We start from the raw sequence: 16521 nt of genomic DNA, 5'->3' as shown, positions 1-16521 counted from the left end.
GGTTCATGATAGAGGGGGCATTCTATATCGCAGGGTACCCAATTGGGAGAACTCTGAAGCGGGGAGACAGCTAGTAGTCCCCCAAGCTTTCCGTCCCCTAGTAGTAAGGCTCGCGCATGATCACCCGTTGGGGGGGCATAAGGGCTCCCAAGCTACCCTGACTCAGATATTGGGCCGGTTTTATTGGCCAGGGGTTTATGGGGAGGTGGAGAGGTATTGCAAGTCCTGCCCCAACTGTCAGAAGGTGACAGACCGGCTACCGCCTAAGGCACCGTTAAAACCCCTTGCTAGAGTGGAACAACCGGGGAGGAGAATAGCCATGGATATTATTGGCCCAGTAACAAAATCTCAGAGAGGCTTCCTCTACGTTTTAGTGGTTATGGATATGGCCACTAGGTACCCCTGGGCCATTCCTTTGAGAAGCATATCAGCGAAGGTCATTGCCAGGGAACTGATAAAAATCTTTTGTGAGGTGGGATTCCCCCAAGAAGTTTTGACCGACAGGGGGTCCAACTTTATGTCAAGTACCTTAAGGCAAGTGTGGGAGGCTTTTGGGATACAACATATCCGTACAGCGGCCTACCATCCTCAAACTAATGGGATGGTGGAACGTTTTAATAGAACTTTAAAGGGTATGTTAAAAAAAAGCGTTAGGCGAGGATAGGACGGGTTGGGACCAACTGTTACCCTTCGTGCTACTGTATATGCCTACAGGGAGAAGGTGCAAGACTCATTAGGAGTTGCGCCTTATGAATTGATGTTTGGACGGAGGCCCAGGGGCATTTTGGATATTTTACAAGAACACTGGGTACCCCCAGACGCCTCCAAGCAGTCAGTGGTCGAATACCTACAGGATCTGAGGACCAGATTAGATAAGTTACAGGAATATTCCCAGGAAAGGCTTGAACAGAGCCAAAATCGGCAAAAGGAATATTATGATAAGGGTACTCGGGAGAGGGAGTTTGTAATAGGAGATAGGGTCCTTATCCTAATCTCGGAGGATCCTCATAAGTTTGCCTCTAGGTGGAAGGGTCCCTGGGTGGTGAGGAGGAGACTTGGGCCTCTTACATATGAGGTGGCGAACGAAAAGGGGCGGGTCCAAACCTTCCACGTTAACCTGATGAAACCCTGGGTAGCAAGGGTAGGCTTTCAGACCCGGGGAGATGAAAAGGAGGGAGAGGAGTTGGGACCGCAAATAAGAGATATTTTCAAGCCCGGTGAACCAGGGGTTAATCCCCGGTTGACACAAGTGCAAAAGAAAGAGATAGGAAGGCTCTTGAAAGGGTTTGATGATGTATTGACGGCTTGCCCTGGAAATACTCACCTAGTGGAGCATGACATCATAACGGAAAGGGGTAAAGTAGTTCGGCAAAAGCCATATAGGCTGTCCCCCATGAAAAGGAGGGCGGTGACAAAACAGGTCCAGGAAATGTTAGACTTCGGGGTGATCGAAGAGTCAAATAGTCCCTGGTCAAGCCCAGTGGTGTTAGTACCAAAACCCGAAGGGGAGTGGAGATTCTGCATAGATTTCCGCCAGCTTAATAATATTTCTCAAGCAGATGCATATCCTATGCCCTATATTGAGGAGCTGGTGGACAGGCTAGGATCTGCACAATATCTCACCACCCTGGACTTGACAAAAGGGTACTGGCAGATTCCCCTTACGTCAGGGGCACAAGCTAAGACCGCCTTTAGTACGCCCATAGGCCTGTACCAGTTCAAAAGATTGCCCTTTGGCCTTAATTCAGCTGCTGCAAGTTGCCAGAGGTTGCTGGACAGGGTTCTCCGACCACATCAGGCCTATGCCGCCGCCTATATGGATGATGTGGTAATACATAGTGGAGACTGGAACACCCATTTAAACCAGGTAGAGGCAGTGCTGCAGGCTTTTAGGGAGGCAGGTCTCACCCTGAACCCAAAAAAATGTTATTTTGCGCAGTACAGGGTGAAGTATTTAGGGTATAATGTGGGAAGGGGAGAGGTCAGGCCCTTATTGAATAAGGTTAAAAGCATCCAAGAGTTTCCCAGACCAAACACCAAGAAACAATTGCGTAGATTCCTGGGGATGGTAGGGTATTACCGCAGGTTCATCCCTCATTTTTCCGCAATGGCCACTCCCTTAACTGACATGCTGAGAGGGAAGAATCCGGACCACTTGAGGTGGGGAGCGGAGGAGTTGAGGGCGTTTGAACAGATGCAGAGGGCCCTGTGCCAGGAACCTGTGCTGAAAGCAGTTGATTTTGAAAAGCACTTTGTCCTTCAAACAGATGCTTCGGGGAGGGGGTTAGGCGCAGTACTGTCCCAAGAGCATGAAGGGGAGGAACACCCGGTGCTTTATTTAAGCTGGAAGCTCCTGCCTCATGAGGAACATTACTCCACCATAGAAAAGGAGTGTTTAGCCATACGATGGGCAGTGCAGGAGTGTAGTGTCTATTTAGAAGGGAGAAAATTTAAGTTGGTGACGGACCATGCTCCCCTAAAATGGTTGAATGTAATGAAGAATAATAATGGGAGACTAATGCGATGGTACTTAGCATTGCAGCCTTCCCAATATGCTGTGGAACATCGTCCCGGGCGATGTTTAGGGAATGTTGATGCTCTGTCCCGGGTGGAGGAGGAGGAGGAAAAAGAATGCGGGGGTGGAAATTTAAGGGGGGGGGTATGTAAAGAGTATGTAGGACAGGCCCCAAAGGAACCCTGGGATAGGCCAGAATACCCCCATTATAGGCAGGCATTCCCCAGGAAAAAACTAGAAATAAAGAACTACAACTCCCAGCATGCCCCAAGGGAGACCGGGGATAAGAGAAACTATGTGCATTCCCAGGAGTCTCCAGAGGAGGGCCGCAGGGGAAGGAATAAGGCTGATTCTCCAACCTGGTGGAAGAGGTGGTGGAACAGGTGGGTGGAGAAAGAAGAGCCACCAAGGAGCTTTAATGAAAGAAAGGGGGAGCAGCTGGGAGAAGGGCGGGGCGAGGAGAATATGGATTGGGCTCCTGAGGAGCGAGAGAGAGAGAGTGAGCCTTGCCCTATGGAGTTGACTGAACCGGAGAACACCCTGGAAGAGCCGATGGACTTTTCAGCTCTGGCTCAGCGAAAGCCAAGGAAGTAGCGGGGCCAAGCCGGGTCAAGCGGGAGGAGGTCAGGTAGGAGTATGACTGACCAAGAGGGTGGGACCCTAGGCTTTGAGCCCGCGCAAAGCTATTACTGAACTGGGTTTTTGAAAGCCTGGCTAAACTGAGCTGTGGTTTGAAAGCTTGGCTAGAACTGAACTGTGGTTTTGAAAGCCTGGCTAAATTGAGCTGTGTTTTGGAAAGCTTGGCTAGAACTGAACTGTATTTTGAAAGCCTGGCTAAACTGAGCAGTGGAGTAAGGCTTGGCTAAAAGTGAACTGTGTTTTTTGGAAAACCCCTCTACACAGAACAGGGTATTTTTTTTTCTTTTTTTTTATTATTTGCTGCTACTCTTCCCCACGAGGGAGGAAGAGGAAGCAGCTGTGGAAGCCTGGACTGGGAAACTAACCGAATTGAGAAAGGTGAATGATATCTGTGTTTTGTTTTGTGTTTTGGTGCCACAACTGAGGGAAGGAGGGAAGCCCCTCCTAGGCAATAAAAAACCTTCATTGTTCTGAGAAAAAAAGGAGCAGTACTGAAAGGAGTTCTTCAGGTGGTGGAGCGCTGCAACCGCTGAGGGAAGAGGATCCACTTTACAATATATGGGTAAATGGCCTCTTATAAAATGCTGACTTTGACATGATGGGCAAAATTTGGCATATTTTGAGCAGAGCACACGATTCCAAAATGTTTAAAGATTATAGGTACATACATTTATAACTGCTCCAGGGCAAGTGTAAATGTTGTTACATTTGTATCCCACATTTTCCCACATATTTGCAGGCTCGATGTGGCTTACATAATACGAAGGCATTCTCCAATTCCGGTACGGGATTAGTACAAAATGTTGGGTTGAGGTAAAAAGACTTAAAATATACGCCTGAAACCAGACTTACACCAAGTGCCCCCTTCTAAAATTTCCCTCCTTCAAGATGTACACTTTCTTTTACAGCTACACATAAGAGAACGTTTGCATTTTATGGAAACTACAAGCGGGTCAGGACAACTAAGAATGCTTGAGCCAAACCAAGGTTAGATTTAATGGCACAAAGGTGGGATAATAAGAAGGGTTTAATTGCAGACACGTAAATAGTAAAGCGCAACAAAATCATCCCTTTGTCCCACAAGAGAAAATTTATATGCAGCTTTATGTTAAATTTATAGATCTTTCATACCATTAACACTGCAACACTGATTATTTCCGACAGAAATATTTTTCCGAATGATCTTCTCACCCAACTAGCATGAAGGAAGATCATTTTATCACAGGAGACATCACCCCACACCTTTGAAAACAAAGTTACAGACCTGATCAGCAGTGGCATTTGTAGTTATTGGACTAGTAGATTTATTGTCCCAAAAAAAGCTGACCCAGCCAGTGCCAGAGAGTGTCACATTCTGAAAGGGAAAACAAAGTCTGTAAAATTAAAGACATTTAGCAGACATTCTAATCTCTAGTAATAATGGGCACCCATATTTATGCACCATCCCCTGGATTGAATATATGGTACCCTAATTTGTATGTCTAAATTTTGGCATGCGCCCAAGATGCATGTACAAGGTAATTAATTAACAAACCCTTAACTAGCAATAATTGGGTGCTATCAACCAATTATTGCAGTTAATTTTTATTTATTTATTTATTTATTTATTAGGATTTATTTACCGCCTTTTTGAAAGAATTCACTCAGGGCAGTGTACAGTAAGAATAAATCAGACATAAGCAATAGACAATTACAATAGTAAAAATATTCAAATAACAATGCAATACATAATAGAACATTTTAACAGACAGCATAGGGTATAAGCAAAGATGGAACATATAGATCGGTAAGAGAGTAAGAGGAGTTAGAAAATAAGGTGACTAATTTAAAGGAAGTTGCACATGCACTTGCTTCCTGAAGTAGAGATAGTTTTGTGTTAAGCAGAGCCTTTCAGGGAGTGCATAATTGACATCAATCAGGATTTGCACTAGCATCTGGCTATGTACTATTCTATAAGGCATGATGCCTAAATCCCATGGCTCATATCTGAAAAGGGGGCATGACTGGGGGCGTTCCCAAAAGTTATACACGTTGTTACAGAACACTGCCTGAGCACCATCATTTACACCCAAAGTTAGGCACAAGATTGGCATTTAAGCACAATTCTGTGAAGGGCATATGTCCTTTATAGAACTGTGCTTGGCACTGATCTTTTCCCATGATCATTTTTGAGGGCCATCTACTGAATCTAGCCCCTTATGCACACATAAATGTATATAATACCAGCACTTTCAAAGTGTACACTTATGCATGTACGTGGCACCAAAGTGACTAAGCACTATTCTGTAGGGGCACAAGTAAGTAGGACAGCATATAAATGTATAGGAGCATTCACATGAGTGGAAGAAAAGTGGGGGATGCTACTTAAAGCTTAACTTATTGTAAGTTATTTATTTTTATTTTATTTTATTTGTAGCATTTGTATCCCACATTTTCCCATCTATTTGCAGGCTCAATGTGGCTTACATAGTGGCGTAGAGGCATTTGCCAGTACAGTTGTTAGCAGATACAAAGTTATATTGTAGTCAGATGAGGTGGGGTCGAAGGAGTGAAGATTATAGGTTGTCCAGTACGATCATTAGTTATGCTGTGTTGCTTGGTGCAGGGATCTACAGTATGTTGGATCGGTGGGATAGGCCTTTTTGAAGAGGTGAGTTTTGAGTGATTTCCTGAAGTTTAAGTGGTCATGGATTGTTCTCACAGCATTTGGGAGTCCGTGCCATAGTTGTGCGCTTATGTAGGAGAAGCTGGATGCGTAAGTTATTTTGTATCTTAGTCCTTTACAATTTGGATAGTGTAGGTTTAGGTATGATCATGATGATCTGATTCTGTTTCTGGTTGGTAAGTCTACTAGGTCTGTCATGTATCCAGGTACTATGTCGTAAATAATTTTGTGTACCAGGGTGCAGATTTTGAAGATGGTCCATTCTTTGATTGGGAGCCTATGCAGCTTTTCTCATAGGGGTTTGGCACTTTCGAATCGTGTTTTGCCATATTGTCAGCCCTTGACCCTCAGAAAGTGAGCCCCTGTGCCGAATGGAGTTAGGCAGCCGGACAATCCTGATCTTACCTGGAGAGTGAGGCAACAACTCCTCAGGAAGTCAGAGGAGTGTAGACACAGGTGAGACTTCCAGGGCAGATGAGAAGCAGGAACAAAGTCCAAGACCAGGCAAGCCTCAGAGCAGGGGACGAACCAGAGCACAGTCCAGGTCCAGGCAAACACAAGGCAGGTGGTAACAGAAGCAAAGTCCAGGTCCAGGCAAGTTTCAGGGCAGGCTGCAAACAAAAGCAAAGTCCAGGTCCAGGCAAGTTTCAAGGCAGGCTGCAAACAAAAGCAAAGTCCAGGTCCAGGCAAGTTTCAAGGCAGGCTGCAAACAAAAGCAAAGTCCAGGTCCAGGCAAGTTTCAGGGCAGGCTGCGAACAGAAGCAAAGTCCAGGTCCAGGCAAGTTTCAAGGCAGGCTGCAAACAAAAGCAAAGTCCAGGTCCAGGCAAGTTTCAAGGCAGGCTGCAAACAAAAGCAAAGTCCAGGTCCAGGCAAGTTTCAAGGCAGGCTGCAAACAAAAGCAAAGTCCAGGTCCAGGCAAGTTTCAGGGCAGGCTGCGAACAGAAGCAAAGTCCAGGTCCAGGCAAGTTTCAAGGCAGGCTGCAAACAAAAGCAAAGTCCAGGTCCAGGCAAGTTTCAAAGCAAGAGCAATCCAGGAAGAATCCAACGCCACAGAATCCACCAAAGCAGAAGCCGAAGCAATGAAAGTTCTGCTTTGCTGCTCCTAAATAGCCCTCCCCATTAGGAGGACCGGTAACAGCTGAAAGGAGGCGGAGCTACCCACAACCGTGACTCAACAGCCCCGGATTGGCCGGCCAGAAGCAGGGGGCGGAGTCAGCCGCGATCGGCCAATCCGGACGTTGTGGGGAGTGACATCGTTCCTCTGAGGCTCCGCGCCTGCAAGGGATCCCTTTCTCGGGGAACGCCGGCCCTGTCCACCTGGCCGGCGTCTCCCCGCCGCCACCGAAGCGGACCGGAGGGCCGGAGCAGCCCAGACTGCAGACAGGATCCCAGCGGTGCGACGCAGGGGCTTGGTGCCCGACCACCTCTCCTGGCCAACACTCCCTGTGACACCCTGACAGCGTGGCATGCCCGACGGAGAAGCGGCACAGGTGAGGGACGCGACAGTACCCCCCCCCGAAAGCCCCCCTCCTCCGTCTCGGCCCAGGTCTAGAAGGATAACGAGAGTGAAACTCTCGAACCAAGTCGGGTGCATGGACATTCTTTGCTGGTTCCCAAGAATTATCTTCAGGACCAAAATTTTTCCATGAAATCAAATAAAAAAGTCCTCCCCTTTGGAGCTTGGAATCCAGAATTTCCTGTACCTCAAACTCAGGATCCGGCTCAGAATCAGGAACAGTAATCCGCTTAGGTTCAGGATGCCACTGTGAGGCCCGGAAAGGTTTGAGTAACGAGACGTGGAAAGCATTGTGGATATGCAGATTACTAGGTAAGTGAAGACGATAGACTACCGTCCCCACTCTAGATTGAACAGCAAATGGACCAATAAATCGGGGAGCAAACTTCAAGGACGGAAGACGAAGCTTCAGATATTTGGTGCTAAGCCACACCCGTTGCCCCGGCTGGAAAACGGGAGCGGCCCGACGATGGCGATCAGCAAATCGTTTATACCGGACCGCCGCCCGCTGCAAGTGGTGCTGTACTGTTCTCCAAGTGTCCTGGATAGTGGAGAGAGTTGGCTGAACTAGTGGAGGAGCGTGATCCAAAGGAAGCGGAGGAGGAAGACAAGGATGACGTCCAAAAACAGCAAAAAAGGGTGAAGTCTGGGAGGCAGAGTGCACACTATTATTGTAGGCGAACTCAGCCCAAGGCAAAAGATCAGTCCAATTGTCCTGACGGGCGTTAGTAAAAGCCCGGAGGAAAGCCTTAAGCGTCTGATTAGTCCGTTCAGCCATGCCATTTGTCTGCGGATGATAAGCTGAAGAAAAAAGTGTGGCGACACCAAAAGCGGAGCACAAGGACCTCCAGAATCGAGACGTGAATTGGGAACCTCTATCACTGATGATACGCCGAGGAAATCCATGTAACCGAAAAACATGCTGGACAAAATGAGAGGCCAAAACAGCAGCAGAGGGTAGGGTTCGCATAGGAACAAAATGTGCCATGCGGGAAAAACGATCCACCACCACCCAGATGACAGTGTTACCCTTGGAGGGAGGAAGATCCGTAATAAAGTCCATAGACATGTCCTGCCACGGATGCTGAGGTATGGGCAGGGGTTGCAGAGGTCCCCAGGCCTTGCCTGGAGGAGACTTGGTGCGAGCACAGGTGGGACAGGTAGAAACAAACTGTAGAATGTCCTGAGCCATATGAGGCCACCAAAAATAACGGGAGATGAGCTGATAGGTCTTTCGGAACCCAAAATGTCCAGAAAAAACAGAAGAATGACCCCACTGTAACACCTTGCGTCTGGAGCGGGCAGGAACCGGGGTCCGCAGAGAAGCAGCAGCCACCACCGACGCAGGAAGACAAGCCGGATTTAGCATAGGAGAAACCTCATCCGGGTCCTCGGGCTCCTCAAAGGCTCGGGAGAGCGCATCAGCTTGGACGTTCTTTTCAGTAGGTCGGAAGATCAAGTGAAAGTCAAAACGGGCAAAAAAAAGAGACCATCTGGCTTGCCGTGGGTTGAGACGCTTGGCATTCTGTAGATAAAGAAGGTTCTTATGATCAGTGATCACAGTAAAAGGATGAGCAGCCCCCTCAAGAAGATAACGCCATTCCTGAAAGGCAAGCTTCATGGCTAGCAATTCTCTGTCCCCCACCGTATAATTACGCTCCGCTGGGGAAAACTTCTTAGAAAAGAAAAAACAAGGATGCCGTTTACCAGAAGAAGCCACCTGTGATAAGACAGCTCCAGCTCCAAGAGCAGATGCATCCACTTCAACAACAAAAGGCTTAGCGATATCTGGAGTACGGAGTACTGGAGCAGACACAAAAGCAGTCTTCAAAGTAGAGAAAGCCTCCAGAGCTGTGGGGGACCAATTCCGCACATCGGCCCCTTTTCTGGTTAAAGCTGTCAAAGGAGCTGTAATCAAAGAATAATGTGGAATAAACTGTCTGTAGTAATTGGCGAAACCAAGGAACCTCTGCAAGGCCCGAAGTCCTTGAGGCCGGGGCCAATCTTGGATAGCCTGAAGCTTAGCAGGGTCCATCTGAAGGCCATCGGCGGAGATAATATGTCCCAGAAAAGGAATAGTCGACTGGTGAAATGCACATTTCTCCAACTTGGCAAACAGTCGATGAGCCCGAAGGCGTTGGAGCACCGTGCGCACGTGCCCTGGATGATCCTGAGGAGAAGCAGAGAAGATAAGGATATCATCCAAATAGACAATAACGGATGAATACAGTAAATCCCGGAAAATGAAATTAATAAAGTCCTGAAAAACAGCTGGGGCATTACACAGGCCGAAAGGCATGACCCGGTATTCAAAGTGGCCTTCGTGAGTATTAAATGCAGTCTTCCACTCATCCCCCTCACGAATGCGGATCAAATTGTATGCACCTCGGAGATCTAACTTGGTGAAGATAACCGCCCCCTGAAGACGATCAAACAACTCAGGGATTAGAGGAAGGGGATAGCGGTTCTTAATCGTGATAGCATTCAGTCCTCGATAGTCAATACAAGGTCTCAGCGACCCGTCTTTTTTGGACACAAAAAAAAAACCCGCACCAGCCGGGGAGGAGGAGGGTCGAATAAATCCCTTGGTAAGATTCTCATGAATGTATTGCCGCATAGCAGCCGACTCAGTTCTGGACAGAGTATATAATCGTCCCCTAGGAGGCATCTTGCCCGGCAGTAAATCAATAGAACAGTTAAAGGGGCGATGGGGAGGGAGGGAGTCAGCCTCCCGTGCATCAAAAACATCTTGAAAGTCACTATATTCCTCAGGAAGACAAGCTTCATAAGGTCGAAGAATCCCAGGTGAGGCGGCAATGCTTCTAGGAGGAGGTTCCACAGGAGTCAGGCAGACCTCAAAACAACGTTTACTCCATTGACTGATCTCCCCAGTCGGCCAGTTGATGCTGGGTGCGTGTAGACGTAACCAGGGTAACCCTAGGATAACAGGATGGATAGCATGGGGCAAAATAAAAAATTGGATCTCTTCATGATGCAAGAGACCCACCTGCATCTTCAGTGGTGGGGTGAGCTGGGTAACAAGATGAGGCAGAGCCGAGCCATGAATGGACGTTACCTGCAGCGCGGGTCTACAAGGCACTGCAGGTTCACCCAGCTTCTTAAGAAGAGATGCATCAATAAAATTACCTCCCGCTCCAGAGTCCAACAGAGCTAAAGTGTTTACCCTGAAGTCACGCCAAAGGAGAATTATGGGCACAGAAATCAAGTTATCTGGAAGGAAATTCGAATGACCCAACGCCACCCCTTCCTCAGGGCTTGGGTCTAGGCATTTCCCGGCTTATTGGGACACTCCTTCACAAAGTGACCAGGTTTACCACAATAAAGGCAAAGTCTATGGTTTCGTCTATGGGCCCTCTCAACGGCTGAAAGACGATGTCTGCCAATCACCATAGGTTCTTCGGACCCCTCTGTGGTTGATCTTGACGCACCCTGAGGAGACGTGGGCCGTCGCCTAGGAGGAGAAGTTCTTCGAGGCGGACGCGAAGTTCCTTGTTCTCGTGCTCGCTCCTGGAATCGAACATCAATCCGGACACAGAGGGAAATAAGTGCATCCAATGTACTAGGAACCTCCCGACCAGCCAACTCATCCTTGATACGCCCGTTCAGACCTTGCCAAAAAATCGCCATGAGGGCCTCTTGATTCCACTTCAGCTCTGCAGCTAGAGTACGAAATTGGATAGCAAAGGCCCCGACTGAACTGCTTCCTTGCTGAATACGCAGCAGTTCACTAGCTGCGGAGGAAGGGCGTCCCAGGACGTCAAACACCATGCGAAACCTCCGCAAGAACTCTCCCAGATCAGACAGAAGAGGGTCCTGTTGTTCCCACAAGGGTGAGGCCCATGCCAGGGCTGACCCAGACAATAGCGAGATGATGTACGTAATCTTGGCTCTGTCTGTAGGGAATGAAGCAGGTTGCATGTCAAAGAGCATTTGGCATTGGTTCAAAAACCCGCGGCAGGCGGCAGGTGTACCGTCAAACCGGGGAGGCTCAGGTAGACGGAAGAGAAGCTGGGGTGGAGTTGCTCGGCTGGCACCAGTAGTCGGACTGCGCTGGGCCGACATCTGTGAGCATACATCTTGAAGGACTCCCGAAAGTCTATTAAGCTGGGCCTGCTGCTGTTGAAGAGCTTGGGCCAGGTCGGTCAAATCAGGCTTATCCGGCGAGCTCATGGCTTCGGCTTACTGTCAGCCCTTGACCCTCAGAAAGTGAGCCCCTGTGCCGAACGGAGTTAGGCAGCCGGACAATCCTGATCTTACCTGGAGAGTGAGGCAACAACTCCTCAGGAAGTCAGAGGAGTGTAGACACAGGTGAGACTTCCAGGGCAGATGAGAAGCAGGAACAAAGTCCAAGACCAGGCAAGCCTCAGAGCAGGGGACGAACCAGAGCACAGTCCAGGTCCAGGCAAACACAAGGCAGGTGGTAACAGAAGCAAAGTCCAGGTCCAGGCAAGTTTCAGGGCAGGCTGCAAACAAAAGCAAAGTCCAGGTCCAGGCAAGTTTCAAGGCAGGCTGCAAACAAAAGCAAAGTCCAGGTCCAGGCAAGTTTCAAGGCAGGCTGCAAACAAAAGCAAAGTCCAGGTCCAGGCAAGTTTCAGGGCAGGCTGCGAACAGAAGCAAAGTCCAGGTCCAGGCAAGTTTCAAGGCAGGCTGCAAACAAAAGCAAAGTCCAGGTCCAGGCAAGTTTCAAGGCAGGCTGCAAACAAAAGCAAAGTCCAGGTCCAGGCAAGTTTCAAGGCAGGCTGCAAACAAAAGCAAAGTCCAGGTCCAGGCAAGTTTCAGGGCAGGCTGCGAACAGAAGCAAAGTCCAGGTCCAGGCAAGTTTCAAGGCAGGCTGCAAACAAAAGCAAAGTCCAGGTCCAGGCAAGTTTCAAAGCAAGAGCAATCCAGGAAGAATCCAACGCCACAGAATCCACCAAAGCAGAAGCCGAAGCAATGAGAGTTCTGCTTTGCTGCTCCTAAATAGCCCTCCCCATTAGGAGGACCGGTAACAGCTGAAAGGAGGCGGAGCTACCCACAACCGTGACTCAACAGCCCCGGATTGGCCGGCCAGAAGCAGGGGGCGGAGTCAGCCGCGATCGGCCAATCCGGACGTTGTGGGGAGTGACATCGTTCCTCTGAGGCTCCGCGCCTGCAAGGGATCCCTTTCTCGGGGAACGCCGGCCCTGTCCACCTGGCCGGCGTCTCCCCGCCGCCACCGAAGCGGACCGGAGGGCCGGAGCAGCCCAGACTGCAGACAGGATCCCAGCGGTGCGACGCAGGGGCTTGGTGCCCGACCACCTCTCCTGGCCAACACTCCCTGCGACACCCTGACAGCGTGGCATGCCCGACGGAGAAGCGGCACAGGTGAGGGACGCGACACATATATCAGTCTGGCTGCTGTATTTTGGGCGGTCGTGCCCTTGCACATTTAGGTGCCCAAAGTTATAGGAGCAAATGCAGGCACCAAATAGTGTTCTGTAATGGAATTTGGGTGGCCAGATGCCATTATAGAATAGGTTCTCACTGTACAGGATCAGAGCATCTATAAGTAGGCACACACTTATACAATTCCCCCTAAATGGATAGTTTATAAAGCCAATTATATGCACAAGACAGGTATAGCTAGGGGTGAGATCAGAGAATGGAGTGGGGACCCTGAGTGTGGACTCTTTGGAGGGGCTCTTTGTTATTGGTCTTCTTTCTGGGGAAGGGTACACAGGGAGGGTAGAATGCTTTGGTGGGTAGGGGGGATTGTGCTTTGGGGAGGGAGAGTGGGGGATTAGATCCTTCCCGTGTGGGGTGGTAGGGAGATTTGATGCCATAGAGGAACTGGGGGGGGAGGGGGGCTCTGATGCCAATGAAGTTGGTTGCCTGAGCCAGACCTTAGCATTGACACCTACCTCTTACAGTAAGCACTTATTCGTGCCTGGGGTTAGAGGTAAATGTCAAAGTCTAGATTTGTATGGATCAACATGACTTTCCCTTGTGAAATAGGGGATCCACACTGATATGTTAGGCCCACCCAAACCACTCCTTCTCCCCACCCTTTCCATGTCTGCAGGAGAGCAGGATTTTCTGAGAAAAGGATTCTCTGAGGAGAAATTAAGGGGGTCTTTTACTAAAAATTAGCTCAAGTTATCTGCAGCAGGGCCCATATTATTCCAATGGGTCCTGCTGCAGATAGCTCAAGCTAATCTTTAGTAAAAGACCTGTTAAGGAAGCAAAAGCAAGCCTTTTTTTCTCCAACACAAAGATAAGATCAATACGAACTCCAGAAGATTCTCTTTGGCACATACAGAGAAAAGCATTAACGATGATTCTGATAAATTAAGAACATCTCCAACTGTGGTAGACCGTATATTCCATCAAAATAGCCTCAGAGAAAAGTGAGGGAAAAGGTAAGGGAAGAAACCCTAACCACAGAATTAAACCCTGAAAAAAGTCAAAGAAAATGTAAGGAAGGAAACTAGTTATCTAGTGTCATATGCCAGTCCCTCTATGTTCCTTCTCCATATGCTCAACTTCTCAAGTAACTATAACCTTTATATTACCCAGATCCAGGTGATCAGAAAGTCATAATGGGATCCGTCAGATCAACGCGTCCACCTCCTAATTGGCTAAAAATGTTTCTTCATGAGCCATGCATACTATAGAGGTGGTACCGTAATCCTCATCAATCCCACCAGAGTTTTGAACTTGCATTTTTTGATAATTTCTATATTTTTTTAAATTATTTTACTATTTTCACAACCATTCTTATTCTTAATCTTGATTTCCTTCTGTTATACACAAATCAATTGCTTCTGTTATGCATAAGTCAAACGTATTTCTTAAAAATGTTTAGCCAATTAGGAGGTTGACGCGTTCATCTGACGGATCCTATTATGACTTTCTGATCACCTGGACCTGGGTAATATAAAGGTTATAGTTATTTGAGAAGTTGAGCATATGGAGAAGGATTGATTGAAAGCTCCCTTCACTATTTAGAGTTACATGAGTGCCTGCTGTTGTTTGTCCCTCTATGTTAGCTTTCTTGGTCAGGAACTCAGCAAATTCTTCTCTTTTCCTTATATGAGTCAGGATACTGGTGTGCTATTTACATGCTTGCTTGCTTTATTTATTGTATTTATTTATTTATTTATTAGGCTTTATTTACTGCCTTTTTGAAGAAATTCACTCAAGGCGGTGTATAGTAAGAATAAATTGAACAAGGTGTATGAATATAATCTCAGTTTGCTCCTTGCACAACTTAGTCCCCAGTACAATTCCAAATTAATAATAAAGTTCCCTAGTCTGTACAGACTATAGTTGTAGGCTTTAAACTGCCACCTGATCTCCCTAGTCAGCTTTCTAATTGATGACTTGCAGTTCTTAGCTTGTCCGCTTCTAAGAACCCAGACCTTAGCCTCTTGACATAAATTTAGCAGGAGGATGCTTCACCCTGAGCTTCTGATCAGTAACATTCACAGTTGGGCACAACTTTAATCCAAGATTTATTTCTAATGATAATGAAATTACCTCTTCCGGCTTGACTGTCTTCCTCTAACCCACAGTTTCTTTCCCAAGTATTTTCATTTACTAGATGGATGTTTCAATATTGCTTCTAATAAGACCTTTCACAGTAAACACGCTGCCTTCTGATCAGCTTCCTAAAACATTGACAGTTCCTTAATTGTTTAACAAAATCTGAAGCAAGATTCTTTCCATTAAGCTTCACTTTGGGCTCTGCCATCTAAGCCCAAACATCTGCCTGTGTGCGTTCCTACTCTCTGACCTGCTGCCCATCCTTCTCTTGCTTTTCTTACAAAGGTTGGTGTTTGTCTTATGCCAATAGCTTTCCAAGTTGGCTCCAGGTGCTTCATTCCCTTCAGCTGGGTTCTGTATTCTGGGATTTATAGTATGGAGTGTTGCCACGAATTGGGTTTCTGCCAGGTACTTGTGACCTGGCTTGGTCACTGTTTGGAAAACAGGATGCGGGGCTAGATGGACCATTGGTCTGACCCAGTATGACTACTCTTATGTTCTTATGTAGTCCAACTGCCTCCTCACTTCCTCTCTCAGACTGCCTTTCTCCAATGAGAGCAGTTCCTGATAATCTCCTGGACTACATATGCCAGTATTACTATAAACTTGCTTCCTTTCAGAGCTTGCATATATTCCCTCGAAGTCCTCTGGATGTGAACTACTGTAAACCAGTGACAATGTGCTGTTGTATGTCACACTGGATAGTACTGTATTTCAGTGCTTTATGTTTGACTTTTACATCCACCTCGAACACCCCTCACTCCATCCAAATTTATGCAGAAATATTTTAACCTGATAACTCATTGTCTAGTACAAATTATGTTTATTGGCCTCAACATTTCAGTGGGTCAATATATGATGCTAACATTATAAAAATTGATTTTGCACAGGTCATCTAAGTAGAAAAAGAGACACCCACATCAGGACATTCAACATTTGCAAGATATTTTACACAAGACTTGCTAACGTGGAGTCTTTGGTAAAATACATGTTTTGTGGCACTTACAGCAGGAACAGCCTTTTTACAAACAAGTGGGGAAAAACAGCTTCACTTGGGGTTTCAGACATGTACCACGAGCACCTAGTTATAGAATTGACCTTCACCTGTCTGACAATAACAGTATTTGAGCACCACCAAATCAATACAGTCTTCAGCCATAATCCTTCTGCACCTTATTACACAGGGCTCTGATTATCAATGACCGAATTATCAGTTGCTAGGAAGCAGAGTATTAACTTGAGGGATAGAAGAATCCCTTTATGAATTCAACCAGTCACACAAAGTTCTCCATTGAACAGGACATGGAGTTTGTTTAAATAAATGCACCATTTTTCTTGGTGTGATATCTAGTTTAAATTCTCTGTATCACTGACCTGAATCTCAGGAAGTCGGAGTGCACAGATCTCAATCTTAATCTTCTCTCTGTGATAAGTATTCACCACATCAGAGTTCAACCATGTGTTATGAATCTGAACCCCAATGCTCATTCCAGTTGTTGGTGCCATCCCATGATGCAGTGCTTCTAGGTAGTGCTTCTTTCCACTGAGCAGTTCAAATTTCTGAGATTTCTGTTGCCAGCTATCATTCCAGTTGTTTTCCCAGTAGTCAGGAATACAGGCAACCTTTTCCTGCAGTTATACAAAACCATTTGTTATCAGAA

At 47.1% G+C, this 16521-nt stretch overlaps 1 protein-coding gene across 1 annotated transcript in view; it reads right to left on the bottom strand.

Moving 5' to 3' along the window:
• The window catches only part of PKHD1 (PKHD1 ciliary IPT domain containing fibrocystin/polyductin), a 980909-nt gene that overhangs the window by 852814 nt on the left and 111574 nt on the right, over positions 1–16521 (bottom strand). The window contains exons 16-17 of the mRNA XM_030198735.1: positions 16235–16489; positions 4419–4508 (exon numbers count right to left, since the gene is read on the bottom strand). Coding sequence (XP_030054595.1) covers positions 4419–4508; positions 16235–16489 — 345 coding nt within the window. The remainder of the gene's footprint in view (positions 1–4418; positions 4509–16234; positions 16490–16521) is intronic.

Source organism: Microcaecilia unicolor, chromosome 3, assembly GCF_901765095.1.
Source record: "Microcaecilia unicolor chromosome 3, aMicUni1.1, whole genome shotgun sequence".
Taxonomy (NCBI): domain Eukaryota; kingdom Metazoa; phylum Chordata; class Amphibia; order Gymnophiona; family Siphonopidae; genus Microcaecilia; species Microcaecilia unicolor.
Note: the sequence above shows the minus strand (reverse complement) of the source record. Positions and strands in the feature narration are given on the sequence as shown.